The sequence below is a fragment of the Stomoxys calcitrans genome, chromosome 3 (assembly GCF_963082655.1).
Source record: "Stomoxys calcitrans chromosome 3, idStoCalc2.1, whole genome shotgun sequence".
In the NCBI taxonomy this organism is placed as follows: domain Eukaryota; kingdom Metazoa; phylum Arthropoda; class Insecta; order Diptera; family Muscidae; genus Stomoxys; species Stomoxys calcitrans.
The window spans coordinates 84,181,665-84,200,784 of NC_081554.1; the positions used below are offsets into that span (position 1 = coordinate 84,181,665).

Sequence of the window (19,120 nt, forward strand, 5' to 3'; positions counted from 1 at the left end):
TCATGCTTGCTTCTTCCTGCTCTCTACCACCACCGCCATATAAAACACCCATCAAAGTGCATTTTCGTATTGTCACATTAACTGTTGAATGGTTAAAACTGGGTTGCCATATTTTATTGATATACAATGCATATCAGCCATATATAAAGGTATGCTTGTATGTTTAATCATGACCCACTATTCACACAACGAAACGTTATGTTATGTTGGTGGTGGTGACTGTGGCTGCGATTGCAAATGTCGCTGCTGAAGGAGTAGCCAAAGAAAAAGAGGTTAAAGCCCTTTTTGTGAACACATAGACATTGCAAATGAATTGTTGTGGTGTTATATTATGAGGCTTCTTTGGTTATTCTAACCATTTCATCCGCTATTGAGTGTAATTTATTTGAGAACCAACCAACAAAAGATTCACTAGATTAGTTGTGGGAATGTCAACCGATGAGACCGCAAAAGTTTATTGGAATTTGCAGTTCAAAGACCTTTTCTGGACATAAAATCTGATAATAAGATTGCCTTTCGAGAATGAATCGGGGCCGGATGCGGTCCGGAAAATCGTTTTTCTCGTTTAATCAAGTTAAATATTTTTACATAGATATTTGTTTTTGATAACCTCCACACGCAAAAAAAAAAAAAATAGTTCGTTTCACATAAAAGAAATTTTCGCCAAGTAAAAAGTGCATGTTTTTGTGACAAATGCAAAGTTTCTTTTTCACTGACAATACCATTCATTCTTGATATATAAAATATTATTGGGGTTTCAACTAGTTTTTTTTACTTATAATTTAATTAAACATCACGCTTATGTAGATTCTTTTATTACCCACCATCATAGCATGGGGATATACTAATCTAGTCATTCCGTATATATACTCTTTATGATACCCATAAAGTATATATACTCTTGATCGTCTCGACGTTATGAGTCGATCTCCGTCGAACAATAGCGGTCTAACGCGTAAATTTTGCGCAGATATATAAAATTGATGTAGGTTGTTGGGGATTGCAAATGGGCCATATCGGTTCAGATTTGGATATAGCTCCCATATAAACCGATCTCCCGTTTTGACTTCTTGAGCACCTGGAAGCCTCAATTTTTGTGCAAATTTTGCATATGATGTTTTGTTATGACTACCAACAACTGTGTTAAGTACGGTACAAATCGGTCTATAACCCGATGTAGCTCCCATATAAACCGATCTCCCGATATGACTTCTTGAGCCCCTGGAAGTCGCAATTTTTATCCGATTTGGCTAAAATTGTGCACACAGTGCTCTGTTATGACTCTTAACAATAGTGCTAAGTACGTCAGTCAAGAACCTGATATACATAGCTCCCATATAAACCGTTTTCTCGATCATCCTTGTTTGGTTCCTAGAAGCTGTAATATTTTTGCCATGTCCATCAATCCGTACGCCTGTCGAAATCACGATAGTGGTCGAACGCATATTGCTAGCCGGTTGAAATATTGCACAGATACCTAATATTGATGTAGGTCGTTGGGGTTTGCAAATGGGCCATATCGGTTCAGATTTTTATATAGCTCCCATATAAACCGATCTCCCTATTATACTTCTTGAGCCCTTGGAAGCCACAATCTTTGTCCGATTTGGCTCAAATTTTGCACATGATGTTTTATTATGACTACCAACTGTGCCAAGTACGGTCCAAATCGGTCTATAACTTGATATATCTCCCATATAAACTATTCTCCCGATTTGACTTTTTGAGTCTTTACAAGTCGCAATTTTTGTCCGTTTTGGCTGAAATTGTTCTGTTAAGACTTCCAACAACTGCGCCAAATACGGTCCAAATCAATCTATAACCCAATATAGCTCCCATCTAAACCGGTCTCTGGATCATCCGAACCGAACAACGGTTCCTAGAAGCTTTAATATTTTTGCTGTTTTGACAGAAGTTTAGTATGTGAAATAAAATTATGCCCTTCAAGTAAATTTTTTTTGTATAACTATTTAGCAGAGTAGTGGGTTCCCAAGATTCGGCTCGGCCGAACCTAGCACGCTTTTATTTGTTCATTTTTAAACAGCTTGTGCATATTGAAAAGGCTACCAAGTTCAATTTAATGTTGTAACACAATTCTAACTTAAATGTTTACCAATTATAATCAGGTCTAAGTTGGCAATTCAAACTCTTCCATATAAATGCCTTCCATGTTGCTCTAATGAATTTCGTCATTGGACGAACCTATGGCGAAACTTCAAAAATTGTCAATTCCCGAGTTTACCATCCGCCCATCACTTTTTATTCATCACTGGTCTATACGGTTAAATACTCACTCTCCCTCTCTATCTCTAGTAGGAGAGACACAATAGTTATTGTCCGGTAACGAATAATCGTTTGCGGCTATCAAAACACTTTTGTCATAAAAGAGTTTTTGGTTTTAATTCATTTTGAATTTTTTGCCTGATAGGGCGAAGATCATTAAATTTTACAATTTTTGTTTTGTTTCTCTTTCAAGACGAGCTCAATGGTCGAAGATTTTTCTTTGCAAATGGAAAAGTAAAGCCAGAGATCTCAACGCACACACCAACCACTATGGGACGTGTTCCGCAATTTGGTTTAGAATTACTCATTGGCCATATTAAGTGTGAAGGCTTTAAGGGCCGTTGGTGTGTTGAAATTGTACCGAATTTATTGCGAAAATGCCTCTATGATACAAATACCACATTAACCATGCTCGACAATCACGTCTATTAGCTGTACTTTTCCCAATGCAATGAGGTCACCGTAGCGCAGAGTTTCGAATCCTGGCAAGACCACCAGAAAAAATTTCAGCGGTGGTTTTTCCCTCCTAATGCTGGCAACATTCGTGAGGTACTATGCCATGTAAAACTTCTCACCAAAGAGGTGTCGAACTGCGGCACGCCGTTCAGACTCGGCTATAAAAAGGAGGCCCCTTATCATTGAGCTTAAAACTTGAATCGGACTGCATTCATTGATATGTGAGAAGTTTGCCCCTGTTCCTTTGTGGAATGTTCATGGGCAAAATTTGTATTTTCCCAATGCATGTGTTTTCGTGTAGGTTCTTTCACCGTAGGCGAAGTTGTTAAAGGGTTTACAATAAACAAAGTTGGTTACATTCGATAATACTACGTTTATGGCAAACGTTTGATATGTTGAAACGAAAATTACCATAGTAACAACAAAGGAAAACTTTGTTATAAGAGTATTTTGTTTCCCGTAAAAATGTCTCAAACGTTTTATTCGTTTTCCATGCGCCTGGGCTTGCCAGGTTCCCAAAGCTCCAAGTATGGAAACCCAAAACTGACAGTTGGGATTAGTCGATATTCTACGAAAAAAATAAAATTTTATTCAAAATTCAGTTTATATTACAAAGAAAAAATAAATCAAAAATAAATCGTTTGACAAATGAATTTAATGGTGGAACATTATTTTTTAGGCATTCTTGGTTAAAACGTGCTTTATGTTATGATCCAGCTTCCAAAATATTTTTCCGATAACAAGACGCGTTTCTTTAATGCCAGTCTCGATGAAAACGATTGGAGAGCGTCAATAAGCTCTCAAAGTTTAGAGTCCTAGCTGCTTCCTGTGATTTGATGCTTTTAAAACCCCTCATTGGGCCCATAGTGCATTATAACAGTACTTCAGCTGCCAGCAGGCTGGTGGGTGGTGGGGTTGGTAAAAGAAGATAAAACAAAATGGGTGAAAAAATTAAAGTTAAATAAATTAAAACGGGTATTAGCGAAAAGGTAGAATAAAATAAAGTAAATTAAAAAAATAAAGTAAAATAAAATAAAAAAATAAAATAAAATGAAATGAAATAAAATAAAATAAAATAAAATGAGATAAAATAAAATAAAATAAAATAAAAAAAAATAAAATAAAATAACATAAAATAAAATAAAACAAAGTAAAATAAAATAAATTAAAAATATAAAATAAAATAAAATAAAATAAAATAAAATAAAATAAAATAAAATAAAATGAAATGAAATGAAATGAAATAAAATAAAATAAAATAAAATAAAATAAAATAAAATAAAATAAAATAAAATAAAATAAAATAAAATAAAATAAAATAAAATAAAATAAAATAAAATAAAATAAAATAAAATAGAATAAAATAAAATTAAAATAAAATAAAAAAAAAGAAAATAAAAGAAAATAAAAGAAAATAAAATAAAATAAAATAAATAAAATAGTTAAAAAGCTGTAATTTAAAATCAATAGATAGTATTTGCTGGTAAAAGCAAACTTATTTCTCTGGATGTAGGCGCTAAAGAAACAAAAGAAGTAAAAAACTGTCTCTGCCAATTATTGAGGAAAAACTTTCCTTCCGACAGCGAGCAAACATTTGTCGAATGTATGTATTTTGTGAGAAATTCAATCCAACATCCGGTTTTATAATTGAACCATATAAGCATGGCTTTATGGTAGATATTCATATCATATCCAATCTTGTTATATACCAAGGAAAATCAAGCAAACGACTGATTTTCCAAATTAAAATTTAACACCAGCTTATTGTACCACTGTATCAAATAAATTTAAACAGAATACTTTATAAAAAAAACACATTTGATTTGTATACGATTGGAATGTTGAAGCCTTCTAAAATACTCTCCATTATAGTGCACATCTTTGAGATACTGAATGGTCCATGTGCACATGCATAGAGCGCCAATGCACTTGCAGTTATGCATTTATGAATCATAGAAAGTAATTGCAATGGCATTCCCATACAATTCGTGCAACAATTTTCAATTAAGTGTAGTTGTCAGTATGGCTGCTTGTGAATTGCTCCCCAGCCGCCGAAGTTCATGATAATGGGGCTCGCAAGACAAAAGGCAATAGGCTCAGCATTTTTTCGTTATTTTTTGCAGAAAAAAAAAAAACAAAGTAGAAAGTAAACCAAAATAATGTGAATGAAAAGTGAATACAAAGTGTATCTTACAAATTTTGCACAGTGGCTTGGAATTTAAGCAGTTTTCACTTTTAATGACTACTGGATTTTGATGAAGTGAGCTACAGAAATAAAACTCTGGTGTTTTAGATGCACAAAATGTAACCAAGATTAAGGATACAAAGATTTGACCCTAAATTTTTGTCGGTTTCGACTGATATTAGGTGTATGAAGTAAAAATATGAATTAAAACCCTCACAACAAGTGCCATGTAGTGATCCGCAAATGCTTTCATTGTATTTTCCATTACATATCTATGGAAATTGTGATCCATTGTTTTGAGAATTCTTGGGATTAAGAACCACACCATACCATGAAGAAGTACCTGGTAACTGTAATGTAGCCTCCATCATAATTTATGGCCTTTGGAGTATACTAAAGGTGAAGTTTCTTGTTTGGAATCATCGTATTTATTTATTTTTAGCATCCAAGAAACAAGAAACTTGACTCTCAGTATACTTTTAAGGCCATAATTACTGATGGAGGCAACATAATGGATTTGGGGTGCTCTATTATGGTGCGGTGTGGTACCTTAACGGTAGAATACTCAAAGAATGGATCACCATTTGCATAAAGAAATATTGGAAAATGAAAGTATTTGCGGATCGCTACATGACTTCATCCGTTTTTGTGTACGAGAATGATTCAAAACATGCTCCTAGGAGCATTAAACCTAGGGTTTCCTACTAAAAATATAGATTTATTGGTCTGATTATCTCAGATCATCGTGATAAACTCCTTGAAAAGTATTGCAAGAAGTCGAGATAGCTTTAGGATGAAAAAAAGTTTTTGTCTAAATATCTCCTAGGTTCGCTAAAAATGTTACTGGCAAGACCACGAAAGGGATACCGAACTAAATATTTGGGTTAACTGAACCTTAAGTATCAAGAACAACCCTATAATCCAATTTAAGTTACACAAACTATACCCTTGTTTACTTTATATGAACTTAAACATATATCCAGGGGAGCCAAAGATTAGCCAACTTGATTTAGAGATGATCAATTTTCCAACTTTTTGAGGAAACGTTCCCTTTGGTGCAAAATATTTTCCTTCATATTAAGGATTTTTTATCTGGTAGGTTATGAATTCTTAACTTTACATCTAGTTATTAAAGACAAAAATCTACAATGAAGTTCAAAATATCGTTGAAATTTAGGAAATTGGGGCAAGACAACAGTGAACCGTAGTTTAAGACACAAGATAGCCTTACAAATAGGAGGGTTAAATATTTTATACACTCCACTATAGGATGGGGTTTACTAATATCGTCATTCTGTTTGTAACTCCTTGTAATATTCGTCTAAGACCCTATAATGTATATATGTTTTTGGTCGACATGACATTTTAAGTCGATCTAGCCATGTCCGTCCGCCTGCCCGTCTGTCTGTCCGAAGCACGATAACTTTCGAAAGAGTAAAGCTATCGGCTTGAAATTTTGCGCAAATACTTCCTATAAGTGTAAGTCGGTTGGGATTGTAAGTGGGCCATATCGGTCCATGTTTCGATATAGCTGTCATATAAACCGATCTGGGGTCTGGACTTCTTGAGCCTCTAGAGGGCGCAATTTCTATCCGATTTTGGCTGAAATTTTGCATGAGGTGTTTTGTTATGATTTCCAACAACTGTGCCAAGTATGGTTTAAATCGGCCTATAACCTGATATAGCCATATAAACCGATCTCGGATCTTGATTTCTTACGCTATTAGACGGCGCAATCCTTATCTGATTTGTATAGCCGCTATATAGACCGATCTTCAGACTTAAAGTCTTGAGGCAATAAATTGGTCATTTTCATCTGATTTCGATGAAATTTGACACAGTGAGTTCTGGTAGACTCCCATTGATTTCTATGAAGTGCGGTTCAGATCGGACTATATTTGGATATAGCTGCCCCTAGACCGACCAACCGATCTCCCGATAAAGGGTATTGAGGCCATATTATTATTAATCGGATGCGATGAAATTTGGCCAGTGTGTTCTGGTAGACCCCTACCTATTCCTGTCAAATGTGGTACAGATCAGACTATATTTGGATATAGCTGCCATATATACCGATCTACAGATATAGAGTATTAAGCCCATAAAAGGAGCATTTTTCATCCCATTTGGATGAAATTTCAAACAATGAGCTTTGGTATGCTTTTACATTTTTTGCTGAATATCGTCCAGATCGGACCATATTTAGATATAGCTGCCATATAGACCGATCTCCCGATATAGAGTATTGAGCCTATATAAGGAGCATTTTTTCATCCTATTTCGATGAAATTACGCACAGTAAGTCCCGGTACCCCTCTAAACCTTTTTGCTGAATATCATCCCGATCGGACCATATAAACATATGAATATGAACCCATAAAACGAGCATTTTTCATCCGATTTTGATGAAAATTGATACAGTGTGTTTGGCACCCCTCTAAACCTTTTTGTCGAATATCGTCCAGATTGGGCCATATAAAGAATGTGGGCCAAATACTCTTCACAATATTCTATGCAATACTCTATATTGGGAGATCGGTCTATATCACAACTATATCCAAATATAGTCCGATTGGACGATATTCAACAACAGCTGTAGAGGTCTGTCAAATCGCACTGTTTCAAATATCATCCAAATCGGGTGAAAACTGCTCCTTTTATGGGCGTAATACCCTATATCGGGAGATCGGGTGGTCGGTCTAGGGGCAGCTATATCCATAGTCTAGTGCGATCTGAACCGCACTTCACAGAAATGAATGGGAGTCTACCAGAACTCACTGTGCCAAATTTCATCGAAATCGGATGAAAAATGGCCAATTTATTGCCTCATGACTTTAAGTCTGGAGATCGGTCGATACATAACTAAAATCCGATTTTATGAGAACAGAAGGTCAGTTTTATATACAAAGAATTCGAAGTCATCAAAAAATTTTTTGAAAAATGTTTTTATACCCAAGATATCTGCAAAATTATAAATACCTAAAAAAGGTGTTTATTGGGTATTTACCCAATAAAAGCGTTGGGTATTTACCCGGTAGAAAACCATCTCTATCCGTAATGACAGCGGGCGGTTTAGAATCTGTACCATCTTTTCAACCTAATGTTATGCGAATTGTGGCTAGTTTCTCCCCCGACGATATAAATCTAGAGACAACATGTTTAAGACTCGGAATAACCACAAATTCACTGCCAAATTCATGTCCAACTCGCCAAAGCTTACACAGAGAAAAAGTTTACTGATATCAGTAAACACTGTCTGCTGATTTCAAATTACATTTTTTACCTACTAAAAGAAATCTTCTCAAAATGTTGAGCTTCAAAATCATAATTAAAGCATTTCCTATATTTTGAAATACATTTTTGGTCATTTTAGTAGATATTTTGTCTGCTGTTATTTGAAATAAATAATAAATGATCAAATTCTAGAAGATTAGAACAAAATGTGCGATATATATTTCTAATACTAAAAGTTTAGATACAATACACACATTTTTAAATTTCTAAGCTTATTTAAATTGTTTATCATCTGAAAATAGCAGAAAATGTTTGCTGTGTTTAGCAATAAGTTGTTCAGCAAACTTTTTTACTAACATATTTCTCTGAGTGTATAGTATAAATGTCATGAAAATGACCGTACTATTAAGCATTTCGTTTCTCTTGTTAAACTTTTCTTTGACCAAACGTAAAACATAGCAATTTTCAATATCAAACGCTGACCTAACCTTCACTGCAATATGTTGTGTTGCAACATAACGCAGGGCTTCATATGTGAATCATTAAATCTGCTCCTCCATTGAAGCTGACATGACATTTGCGTCTGCGGCTTGGGAATAAGATCAAAAGGTTAAATACTTATTATTAATGTTATTATTCTAGGCTTGTGAAATATTCCCAATATTGTTTTATGGCTTATTGTAGATCTTTGAGTGGCTTCACACAATTGAAATGCCTACGGTCACCATAGTTTCGTTTTTCTTGTGGTTCGTCATCGCTGTGAGTGCGTGTTTGTTACTTGGAACGACATGTACTAGTTCCCCCACTGCCTATGTCTCTTGACCTACGCAATTTCAATTAAGAGCACTTAATTAAATTATTTTTTTTTGCTGACTTGAATGAATTTAACTCTGGCCATACAATTTTCTTATTTGTTCGCAATCTTGCCTTCCCTTTAATTACAGCTGAATTCGACTGAACCGCAACCAGTTCCTGCATTTCTGCCAGCTCATTTGAATAATAAACCCATCTGTGACGATATCATACGGAAGTTTTCACCATCCCGACGCTTGGAATCAAGAGAGTTAGCAAAACTTTTGGCACAACCACATTTTCGGGTAAGTATTCTTAATCACTACTTTGGATGCAATTAAGGACTTCGTTAGCTCTTTCTAAAAATGGACTGTATAAGGTACTAATAAGGTACCAAGTCCGATCGATCTACAGTGGGATAATATAGAAACATTACTTTTTAACCAAAATCGGTGTCAAATGAAATGAATATTGTGGTAGCAGAGGAATATTTTTTAATATTTCTAGTGGGTTTAATACAAGGGTTAAGGAAACTTGTACGAAACGAAAATGTCAGTAAAAATACCAAAATAGGTAAGGTAAGGGTAAGGTAAGAACGGCAGTCCTGTACAGACTCACTTAGACAATTTTGAGTCCATTGTGATACCACAGTAGCGACAGACCAAGGCTTCTGGCGGGAATCGAACCCACGACCCCTGCACTGGTAATCCAAGCACGCTACCATCTTGGTTACCGGGACGCCCTAAATGCTAAAATACTCAAGAAGCAATATATGTTGGTTGCATATCTCGACGATATCAAAATCGTTAGTCTTTCAAAGCCAGCAGTAACTGCAGGCCTTGGGAACAATCGAAAAAGATTCTGCTACAGTATGTTTGGTAGTAATCGAAGATAAAAGAAAGTTATTGGAATTAAATTTTCAAGGCGGTAACTAAATTCGAGTCAAAGCCGAAAACCCAAAAACCAAACGCCGAAAAGACCTAACCAAAATGGACTTTCTCTACCTCGGTACCACAAGCAGCTACCTTTATCCGATTTTCTTGATATTCGGGCTTAATATACAGATGAATGATATGGGTTATGCCGTTACCTATTGGGCTTAGTTATAAGAAATGCTCGTTTTCAAGTTTAACAATACAGATACAATTGCTATTTATCAAATATGCAAATGCAAATTTGCCCATGAACATTTCATTAAGGAACTGGGGCAAACTTCTCACAAATCAATGAGTGCTGTCCGATTTAATTTTAAGCTCAATGATAAGGGACCTCCTTTTTATAGCCGAGTCCGAACGGTGTGCCGCAGGGCGACACCTTTTTGAGCAGAAGTTTTTACATTGCAAAGTACCTCACAAATGTCGCCAGCATTAGGATGGAATAGCCACCGATGAATGCTGATGTCCTGATGCTGATGTTCTCGCCAGGATTCAAACTCAGGCGTTCAGCGTCATTGGCGGACATGCTAACCTTTGCGCTACGGTGGCCTCCAAATCAAATATCACCCTAATTTAACCAATGCTGCTGTCTGCTGAAGTATGTGCGTTTAGCTACCCCTCGATTTTCCATTAAAAGACCTAAGGTCCAATGTTACGCCCTACAGAGACAAAATTTGAAAAAAGTGTTGTAATTCTACTGTAGGACAGTAGAATCAAAAGACAAGCTAAGGGAACCAACGGATATGAAATCTGTAAGAGTTTCTTCTAGTCAACCATTTTAGGCTCCTCCAGTAGTGCAGAATTACGAGATGCCTGTGAAAAGAAAATCCGCACACGAACATAAACACTCAACTACAAACTGTGCTTTTTCTCCGCAATTTCAGGGTATTGCTCAACCGTCACTAACCCCTAATCATCCCCGTCTTTCGGCGCAACGCCTAGGCCTGACAATCTTAACAACTAGTCAGCAGTTCTATCAAAAGCACAAGATCACGCTGCCTCAGCCCTAAGGCAAGTACTGTCCTCCTCCGCGAAAAACTAATTCACAGAGCCTTGACCACCATACAAAACATTATATCAGATTACAGCTTAATTGCGTAGTCTGTATGGTAAACATCTAGCTAATATGACCATTGTGGTCCCCGCCAACTCTTGGTGGCCCGGGCCTCAGCAAAGCCTAATATCCTTCCACATGGTTAGGTTAAGTTAAAGTGTCAGTCTGCCATCAGGCTCACTTAGACGTTTTCGTCCAGAAGAAAGCAGATGCCTTTTAGTTCCTACCGTTGAAGCATCCAGATCGCTCTAAAAAGCCCAACCACTTGCGAATGTTCACATCCGCTAAATCAAACAGGTTCTCAAAAAAATGAGAACTTAATATGCCAGTGCGGGACACACAAAAACAGAAGGTGTTCTATAGTCTCTTCTTCTTCGATGTCCTCACAGGTTCTGCAAAATTCGTAACTGGTAACCTTCAGTCTGTCAGCATGTATTCCGATCAGACAGTGACCTGTAGACGTCTGTTTCCTGCTTTTAGAAGGAAAATGACCTTTGTGTCCCTCCATCCCACAGATATATACGATATGCTGATACGAACAGAGTATGTCTCCCTAAGCCAAAGAGCCAGTCTGTCGAACATAGCCTGAAATTCAATCGGTGATACATCATCAGGGCTGGCGACTTTAAGGAGTCAAAACTTTTTATCGCCCAAATGATTTTTGGCTCAGACAGGAATGCATACCAGCGACAACTTGTTCTAGAGCCAAGTTGTTCATTGGAGAGTTTCCAGCGAAGTGTTTTTCAACGAGCAGTTCTAGTGTTTCCTCAGCTCGGCCCTGTATTATCTTAGCTCAGCCTTATAGACGACGCAATCTTGTGTGGCCATTGTGGGTTTCGCTCTGCAGTTCTTCCTTAGACCAACTAGTTCTGGGGTCCACCATGGCGTTCGCTGTTTGCCTATTGGCTTTGCACTAGGACATGCTGACACAAGCAATGTGGTAGGCAAATGTTCTCTGCATCTCCTAACTAGTCTCCAAACCATATGGCCTGACATCAGAACCTTCAGCACCGCTTGCTTATTCTCGTATACCGTGATAGTCCGATTAAGCTGCCGTTCTTTCAGATTAGGAAGACCTTCGCCCTCTCTAATTCTTAGAAAATCGATTAAGACTCCTGCTCTCAGTCTTCACCGACCTTCCCTAAGTCAAGGAAAGGTCGGTGGAGACTTCTCTGTGCGAGATTGTGTATTAGAATTTGAACACGCAGACGAGATTATAATGCTTCTAAGAGGTAAGGATCCGAATCAGCTATGCAGAAGGGCCGAAAGTATCTTAATTGGAAGTATCACATTTAGGAGCGTAGTGAGAAGGCTCATAGATATTAGGTACTGTGTAGCTCGAAATGGCGCTTGAATCCAAGGATAATCCACTGGCTCTACAGAAGCGTGTTTAGACAAATACTTACTTACGCCTCGGTAGTTTGGTAGACGGTGATGGAGAAAAAGTGCAACTTAAGGATAATAAACAGGTTACGAGAACATGCCCATTAGTGCACTGGAGACTACTATAGATATCCGACCCATTGACATACACATTAAGTGTGAGGTAGCCCCCTGCTGCTGTGAGACTTAAGGCGATGAGAGAATGGATAGAGGATAGGGGAAGGTTATACCATCGCGGTATAATCGAGGCAACGATAGGAAACCCAGATGGATTAGAAGAGATTTCCGTTTGGATACCTGAGATTAGAGATGTGCACGTAAGTGATTTTTCACTCACGCTCACGAGACCAAAAAATTATTTACAAATCTCGTTTACGCACGACTTTTTTATGTCAAATCTCGTTCACGCACACTTGCGAGACAAAAATTCTACTCACGCACGACTCACAAAAAAATCACGACACACGAAAAACTTGCGAATCACGGTTGAAAAAATAATTTTCCCTGAAGCGAACAAACAGAGTACTAATATGCAAAAAATTAGTACTCTGTTTATAGTGAGGAAAATGACAAAAGAATTATATTGGCAAACCTTAAAACCATTATGCCTGCCATTGCGGGCATCATTTTTATTTGTTTAGTTTTTCTTTATTTATTTCTGAAAATATTTAGCGTCTTTTCGGAATGTAGAATAGAATACCAACCGTAAGTCATGATGTTCTTTTGAGTCGTGATATCTCGTGGTTCCTGATTTTCTCGTGAGTCGTGATTAAAGATGTGAGTCATGATTCACATTCACTCGCGAAGTATATTAATTCAATCCCGCTAAAGTACGAGCACGTGATTTGATTTGGATCTTAGGATAGGTTAGGTAAGAGTGGCAATCCTTTACAGACTCACTTGTACAATTTTAAGTCCATTGTGATACCACAGTAGCGACAGATTAAGGCTTCTGGCGGGTGTCGAACCCACGACCCCTGCACTGGGAATTCAAGCACGCTAGATTTGGATCTTACTCACGAATCACGTTACTCACGCGTGTACACCTCTACCCTGAGATGACACTTGAGGTCGAGTCTTGGATTGACGGAACTTTTGTATTGCTATATGAGAGATCGGATGGATCAAATCTAGAGGACAGAGTGAGCCTGGTTATTATTGCCATGGGGGGCAATAACAACCATGACGGTAAGGTCACGAACAGTGTAGGAGAGTAAGCAGTAGATTTACGCCTTCTCTAAGGATGGCTCCATCCACATCGTTTGGGTGGGTAAGGGGGAATGAAAGAGAAGACGATTTGGCAGTGAAGGCCAGAGGACTGCCGTCAAAAAACTTGGTTTACCTGAAGACTTGCGGGTCGACGTAGTCCGAGTTTAGGACGTGGTCGAAACGGTCGGAAGGAGGACGATGATCGTGAGAAGACAAGGCTATTACTGAAAGAAAGTAGGTTAGGTTAGGTTGAAAATATATGAATCCGCCCCATGCCACTATGGACATACACCTAAGCCAGTAATCGGCTTGTAGTGCGCTCTAAAAACTATAAAGTAACCTCTAAAATAGAAAGATTAAAGTTAGGAATTCCGCGCTACAGACAAAATTCTTAATTGTTTTCAATACCACTCCCCTAAGTTGGTTCATGTCTGGCATTGTGTCTCCACCTAAGTGAAAGGAAGTAAGAAGGAACTCAGTATAGCTTTCGGTATCATTACGGGACACATGGGACTACGAACTCACTTATGCCAAATCGGCGCGGCAAGTAATAGCATGTGTAGGATGTGTGGGAGCATTTCCTATGTCACACCGGTACTTAGGTGGGGACAAAATACCAGACATGAACCATCTTAGGGGCGTGGTATGGAAAACAATTAAGGATTTTGTAAACAGTATGGAATTCCTAACTTAGATTTTCTTTTTCGAGTTTACTTTTCAGTATTTAGGGCGCACAAAAACCGGATTACTGGCTTAGGTAAATGTCCATAGTGGCATGGGGTTGTTTGATATCCGCACCCTCTTTTAAAACTAACCTGGAAACTCTATGAAAACTCATGCTCGTAGGTAGGGAGGGCTAAGGCTCCCCAGAGGCCTTATTAAGCTTATGACTTATGGCTCCATGGTTTGATATAGTCCGCATAGAACGATTCCTCGATTTTATTCAGTTAGGAACTAGAAGGCATCTCTTAGTCTTGTCCCATAATCGCTATGTACTACAGTGTATGTTATGTCTCTATTGACAACACTGGTTCTAAGTTTTAACGAAGATATGTTTCTATGTTTTCTATGTTATTAACATGGCTATTTTTTAAAAAGCTTTATACCACCATTTTTTTATGATATATCCAATCAGCGCTTAACAATACATTGCACAAGTCACTGTTTCTTTTTTACTTATTCCTTTTTTTTATATTGATAATAAATGTAATTTTATAATGTTTAAATGCGTGTATCAATTCTTCGAACATAACAAATTGGCGACGAGGATAAAAAAAAGATTAATCAACATTCAGAACCATCAAAAGAAAAGCATCAAGTCAACAATCATAAAAACAGTAAAATGTCTGCTGATATGGATAAACTTTTGCAAGCAATTACCAGCATGACCAATGCTCTGCAGGAACAACAACAGCAACAACAACAGCTTCAACAATCGAACATAACCAGCGTCAATGTCATTTCAAATTTTGACCAATTCGACCCTAAAACAGAATCATTCGATGTTTATAAAGAACGATTGGAAAATTATCTGCAATTGAAAGGGGTTTTCGGAAACAAAGAGATGTGTGCAAAATTATTGCTGCAGTATGTGGGTGCATCAAATTATTCAACACTAGCAACATTAGTCGCTCCAACACCGATCAACCAACTATCCTACGACAATATTATATTCCATTTGAAACAACATTTCTGTCCTAAAAAAAATATTCTTGTGCAACAACACAAGTTTTTAAATGAAATACAAAATGAAGATCAGAGTATTTCTGATTTTATTGCTGTTTTACAGGAAAAGGCGGCGATGTGTCATTTTGTGTGTAGTTGTAACAAATCAGTTTCGGATATATTTTGTCGAGCGCAGTTTATAAGAGGAATCCGAGATAATAGCATTCGTGAAAAATTGCTGCAAAAACCCGAAGACACATTTGTGCAAATTTGTGAAAAGGCGAAGGCGTTGGAGGCAGCGAAAATAAATAATAATGAAATTATGCAGAGTTCTTCAACAAGCGAGGTAAATAAAATAAAACAAAAACAATCCGCAACAAGTACCCGATACCAAAAAAGTAATCGATACGCATCATCGTCATCAACAGTTAATTATCGACAACTAGGTCTTGAAGGGATGTGCTTACGATGTGGGCGAAACAATCATCGATCAAATGAATGTAAAATAAACAAAAACAATCTAAAATGTTCTTTTTGTAACAAAACAGGTCATGTGAGACAAGTATGCATAAAATCGAAATTTAAACAAAATTCATCATATAATGCAATACAATCGTGTTCATCTGATGACGACTACTGTGAGGATGATGATAATTTTGGTATCCATCAAATAGTCGATATTTACAACAAATCAGAAATTCCACCACCAGAATTGCAAAAATTTTTCGCAACGGTTTCAATCGACGGGAGGAAGCAAGTTTTCGAAGTAGACTCTGGTGCCGGCTACACTCTCATACCAAAGAACGATTTTGAAAAACTCAAATTAAATTTAAAGCTTCAAAAAACCAAGATAGCATTTCGCGCTTATACGGGGGATGTGTTTATACCTCTGGGTGTAGTGGATGTTAATGTCCAATATAAAAACAGGAAGTCCAGAGAGAAAATGTTTGTTGTGGACGCTAGACACTCTGCGTTGCTTGGCCGTGTATGGATAAGGCATCTTAAAATTGATCTTAGAGAAGTAGACCAAGACTGTTTGAAGGTAAATACAGACAACAACGTATGTATAAACTCAATAAGTGAAATAACGCAAAAGTTCTCAAAAGTTTTCCAGCAGAAAGTGGGGTGTATTCCCAATTTAATATGTTCATTAAAATTGCAGGAAGGGGCAAAGCCAGCTTTTTTAAAGGAAAGGCAAGTTCCATTCGCTCTTCGTGAAAAAGTAGAGCAAGAACTCGACACATTAGAAAACGAGGGTATAATTTCAAAAGTTAACACCAGTAATTGGGGTTCGCCACTGGTTGTCATACCAAAACCTGATGGGAATGTGCGGTTATGTGTTGACTACAAGCTCTGCGTCAATCCCCAATTGGAGCCTGCTCACTATCCAATAAAGCGAATAGATGAAATATTCAACACATTGAAAAATTCCAAATATTTTTGTAAGCTGGATCTATATAAAGCGTATTTACATGTAGCAGTGGATGATGAAAGCAAAATAATTCAAACAATTTCTACACACAGAGGTACGTATCGAATGAATCGCTTGTCATTTGGTATAAAGACCGCTCCTAGCGAATTTAATCGTATAATAGACCAAATTCTACGAGGCCTTGAAGGTACCACATCTTATTTTGATGACATAATTGTGCACGGTCCAACCAAATCCCTGTGTGAGCAGCGACTTATTGAATGTTTGGAACGCCTGCAGACATATAATCTACACGTTAACAAGGACAAATGTGAGTACTTTAAAGAACAAATACAATACTTAGGATATGTAATAAGCCAGAATTCAATATCTAAATGCCCATCAAAAACAGAAGCCATGGCAAAACTTCCACGTCCCAAAAATGTAGACGAGGTGAGAAGATTTTTGGGAATGGTTACGTATTATTCGCGATTTATTCCGAATATGGCTACCATTACACATCCACTTAGAAGTCTACTGGAAAAAGGAAACAAATTTGTATGGTCAAAGCAAAGTGAAGAAGCTTTTATTAAGCTGAAGCAAGAAATTTTGCATGAGCGAGTTTTAGTACCATACGACCAGTCACTGCCATTGATCCTTATATGTGATGCAAGTCCCACAGGAGTTGCAGCAGTACTGTCACACATAGTAGATGGTTGTGAAAGACCAGTTGCGTTTATTTCCAGAGCTTTAACAAAAGCTGAACAAAATTATAGTCAACTCGACAGAGAAGCTCTGGCAATCATTTTTGCTGTTGACAAATTATTTATGTATTTACATGGTCGAGAATTTACACTTGTGACTGATAACCGTCCACTTTCGAGAATTTTTCACCAGCATGCTAAAACGCCAGCGATGACCTCACAAAGATTATTGCGATATGCTTCTTTTCTACAAGGATTCAATTACAAACTTGAGCATCGCAAAGCCGATCAAATAGCACATGTAGATTGTTTATCAAGAGCCCCTTTATCAGCGTCTTCAAAGTTTTTACATTTTCTTGATAAAGAAACAAAAGATATCCAAGATCAAACTATAAATGAAATTTCATCAATTTCAATAACGGCAACATCGGTTGCAAAAGAAACCCAGAACGACGATGAATTCAAAAAATTAAAGGAATCGCTATTGAATGGCGGAAATACAGATCCTGAGTATTCTATACAAGATGGCGTTTTATTTAAGGGAACTCGTGTTATGATTCCTGCTACATTACGCGATGCAGTGCTACGTGAATTACACCACACACATATTGGCGTTGTAAGAATGAAGCAGCTAGCCAGAAAGTATTGTTTTTGGAAGGAGATCGACTCTGACATTGAAACATTGGTAAAATCGTGCCCTGATTGTGCTATGATACGAAGATGCCCCCCAAAGGTGGAAACACACAAATGGGAGGACCCAATCGAAAATTTTCAAAGAGTGCATATTGACTACGCAGGTCCTTTCCAAAATCATTATTTTCTTGTGTTAGTTGACGCAAAATCGAAATGGCCTGAAATAAAGGTAATAAAACAAGCTCCAACTTCGGATATCACGATATCATTATTACAAAGCATATTTTCAACACATGGTCTTCCCCAAATTATGGTATCTGACAACGCTACAATTTTTCAAAGTGCCGTATTTAGAACTTTTTGCGAGAACAACGGTATTATCCAGAAATTTATTGCACCGGGGCATCCAGCTACTAATGGACTTGCGGAAAGACATATTCAAACCTTGAAAAGGAAGCTAAAAGCGATGCAAAACGAAAAGTTACCATTACGCCTCAAAGTGCAGGAAATAGTTACCAGATATAGAGCAACTCCGCTTTCAAATGGCAAAAGCCCTGCAAACTTATATCTAGGACGTGACTTACGTATAAAATTAGACTCAATTCGCCCAACAAAATTGAAGAAATCTGAAGTGGTCAACCCAAAAGTTCGAAAATTAGGCGTTGGAGAGAGGGTCCAAGTTCGTTGGTTTAGCAAAGGAGTCCCGACTTGGAAGTTCGGTACCGTTCTGCAAAAACTTGGGAATATTCACTACAGCATTAAACTTGACAATAATTATATTCTTAAAAGACATATTAATCAATTGTATAAGTCCATGGTTTATGATCAAAATCAACCCACTTTAGTTACAGGAAATCCACCACAGAAGGAACCTCAAATTGAAGAAGTCATAATCCAGCGGAATCAGACACAACCTCAAGCTCCCAGCGAATCGCAGCCTCCAGCCTCCGCCGAGCCACAGCTGCCAGAGACACCACTAAGTATTAGGCGATCGAACAGAGTAAGGAGACTTCCAGCACGTTTCCAAGACCACGTTCCCTATTAGTGTGGGAGATTGTTATGTCTCTATTGACAACACTGGTTCTAAGTTTTAACGAAGATATGTTTCTATGTTTTCTATGTTATTAACATGGCTATTTTTTAAAAAGCTTTATACCACCATTTTTTTATGATATA

The 19,120-nt window shown here is 37.3% G+C and overlaps 2 protein-coding genes across 6 annotated transcripts in view; both read left to right on the plus strand.

Moving 5' to 3' along the window:
• The window catches only part of LOC106092244 (protein PALS2), an 85,975-nt gene that overhangs the window by 41,519 nt on the left and 25,336 nt on the right, over window positions 1-19,120 (plus strand). For both annotated transcript variants that reach the window (XM_013259035.2, XM_013259034.2), the window contains exon 3: window positions 9,103-9,255. In XM_013259035.2, the coding sequence (XP_013114489.1) occupies window positions 9,103-9,255 (153 nt within the window). The remainder of the gene's footprint in view (window positions 1-9,102; window positions 9,256-19,120) is intronic.
• Window positions 14,690-19,093, plus strand: LOC131995528 (uncharacterized protein K02A2.6-like). 4 transcript variants are annotated; one of them, XM_059364227.1, is made up of 3 exons: window positions 14,693-16,238; window positions 16,359-16,938; window positions 18,790-19,093. In XM_059364227.1, the coding sequence occupies exons 1-3, from the start codon at window positions 14,874-14,876 to the stop codon at window positions 18,987-18,989; spliced, it is 2,145 nt and encodes a 714-aa protein (XP_059220210.1). In that variant the 5' UTR covers window positions 14,693-14,873; the 3' UTR covers window positions 18,990-19,093. The 4 variants fall into 4 exon arrangements, with proteins under 4 accessions (XP_059220211.1, XP_059220210.1, XP_059220208.1 ...); XM_059364226.1 differs by having other exon boundaries at window positions 14,694-16,722; window positions 16,792-16,938; XM_059364228.1 differs by lacking the exon at window positions 18,790-19,093 and adding an exon at window positions 17,020-17,108 and having other exon boundaries at window positions 14,690-16,938.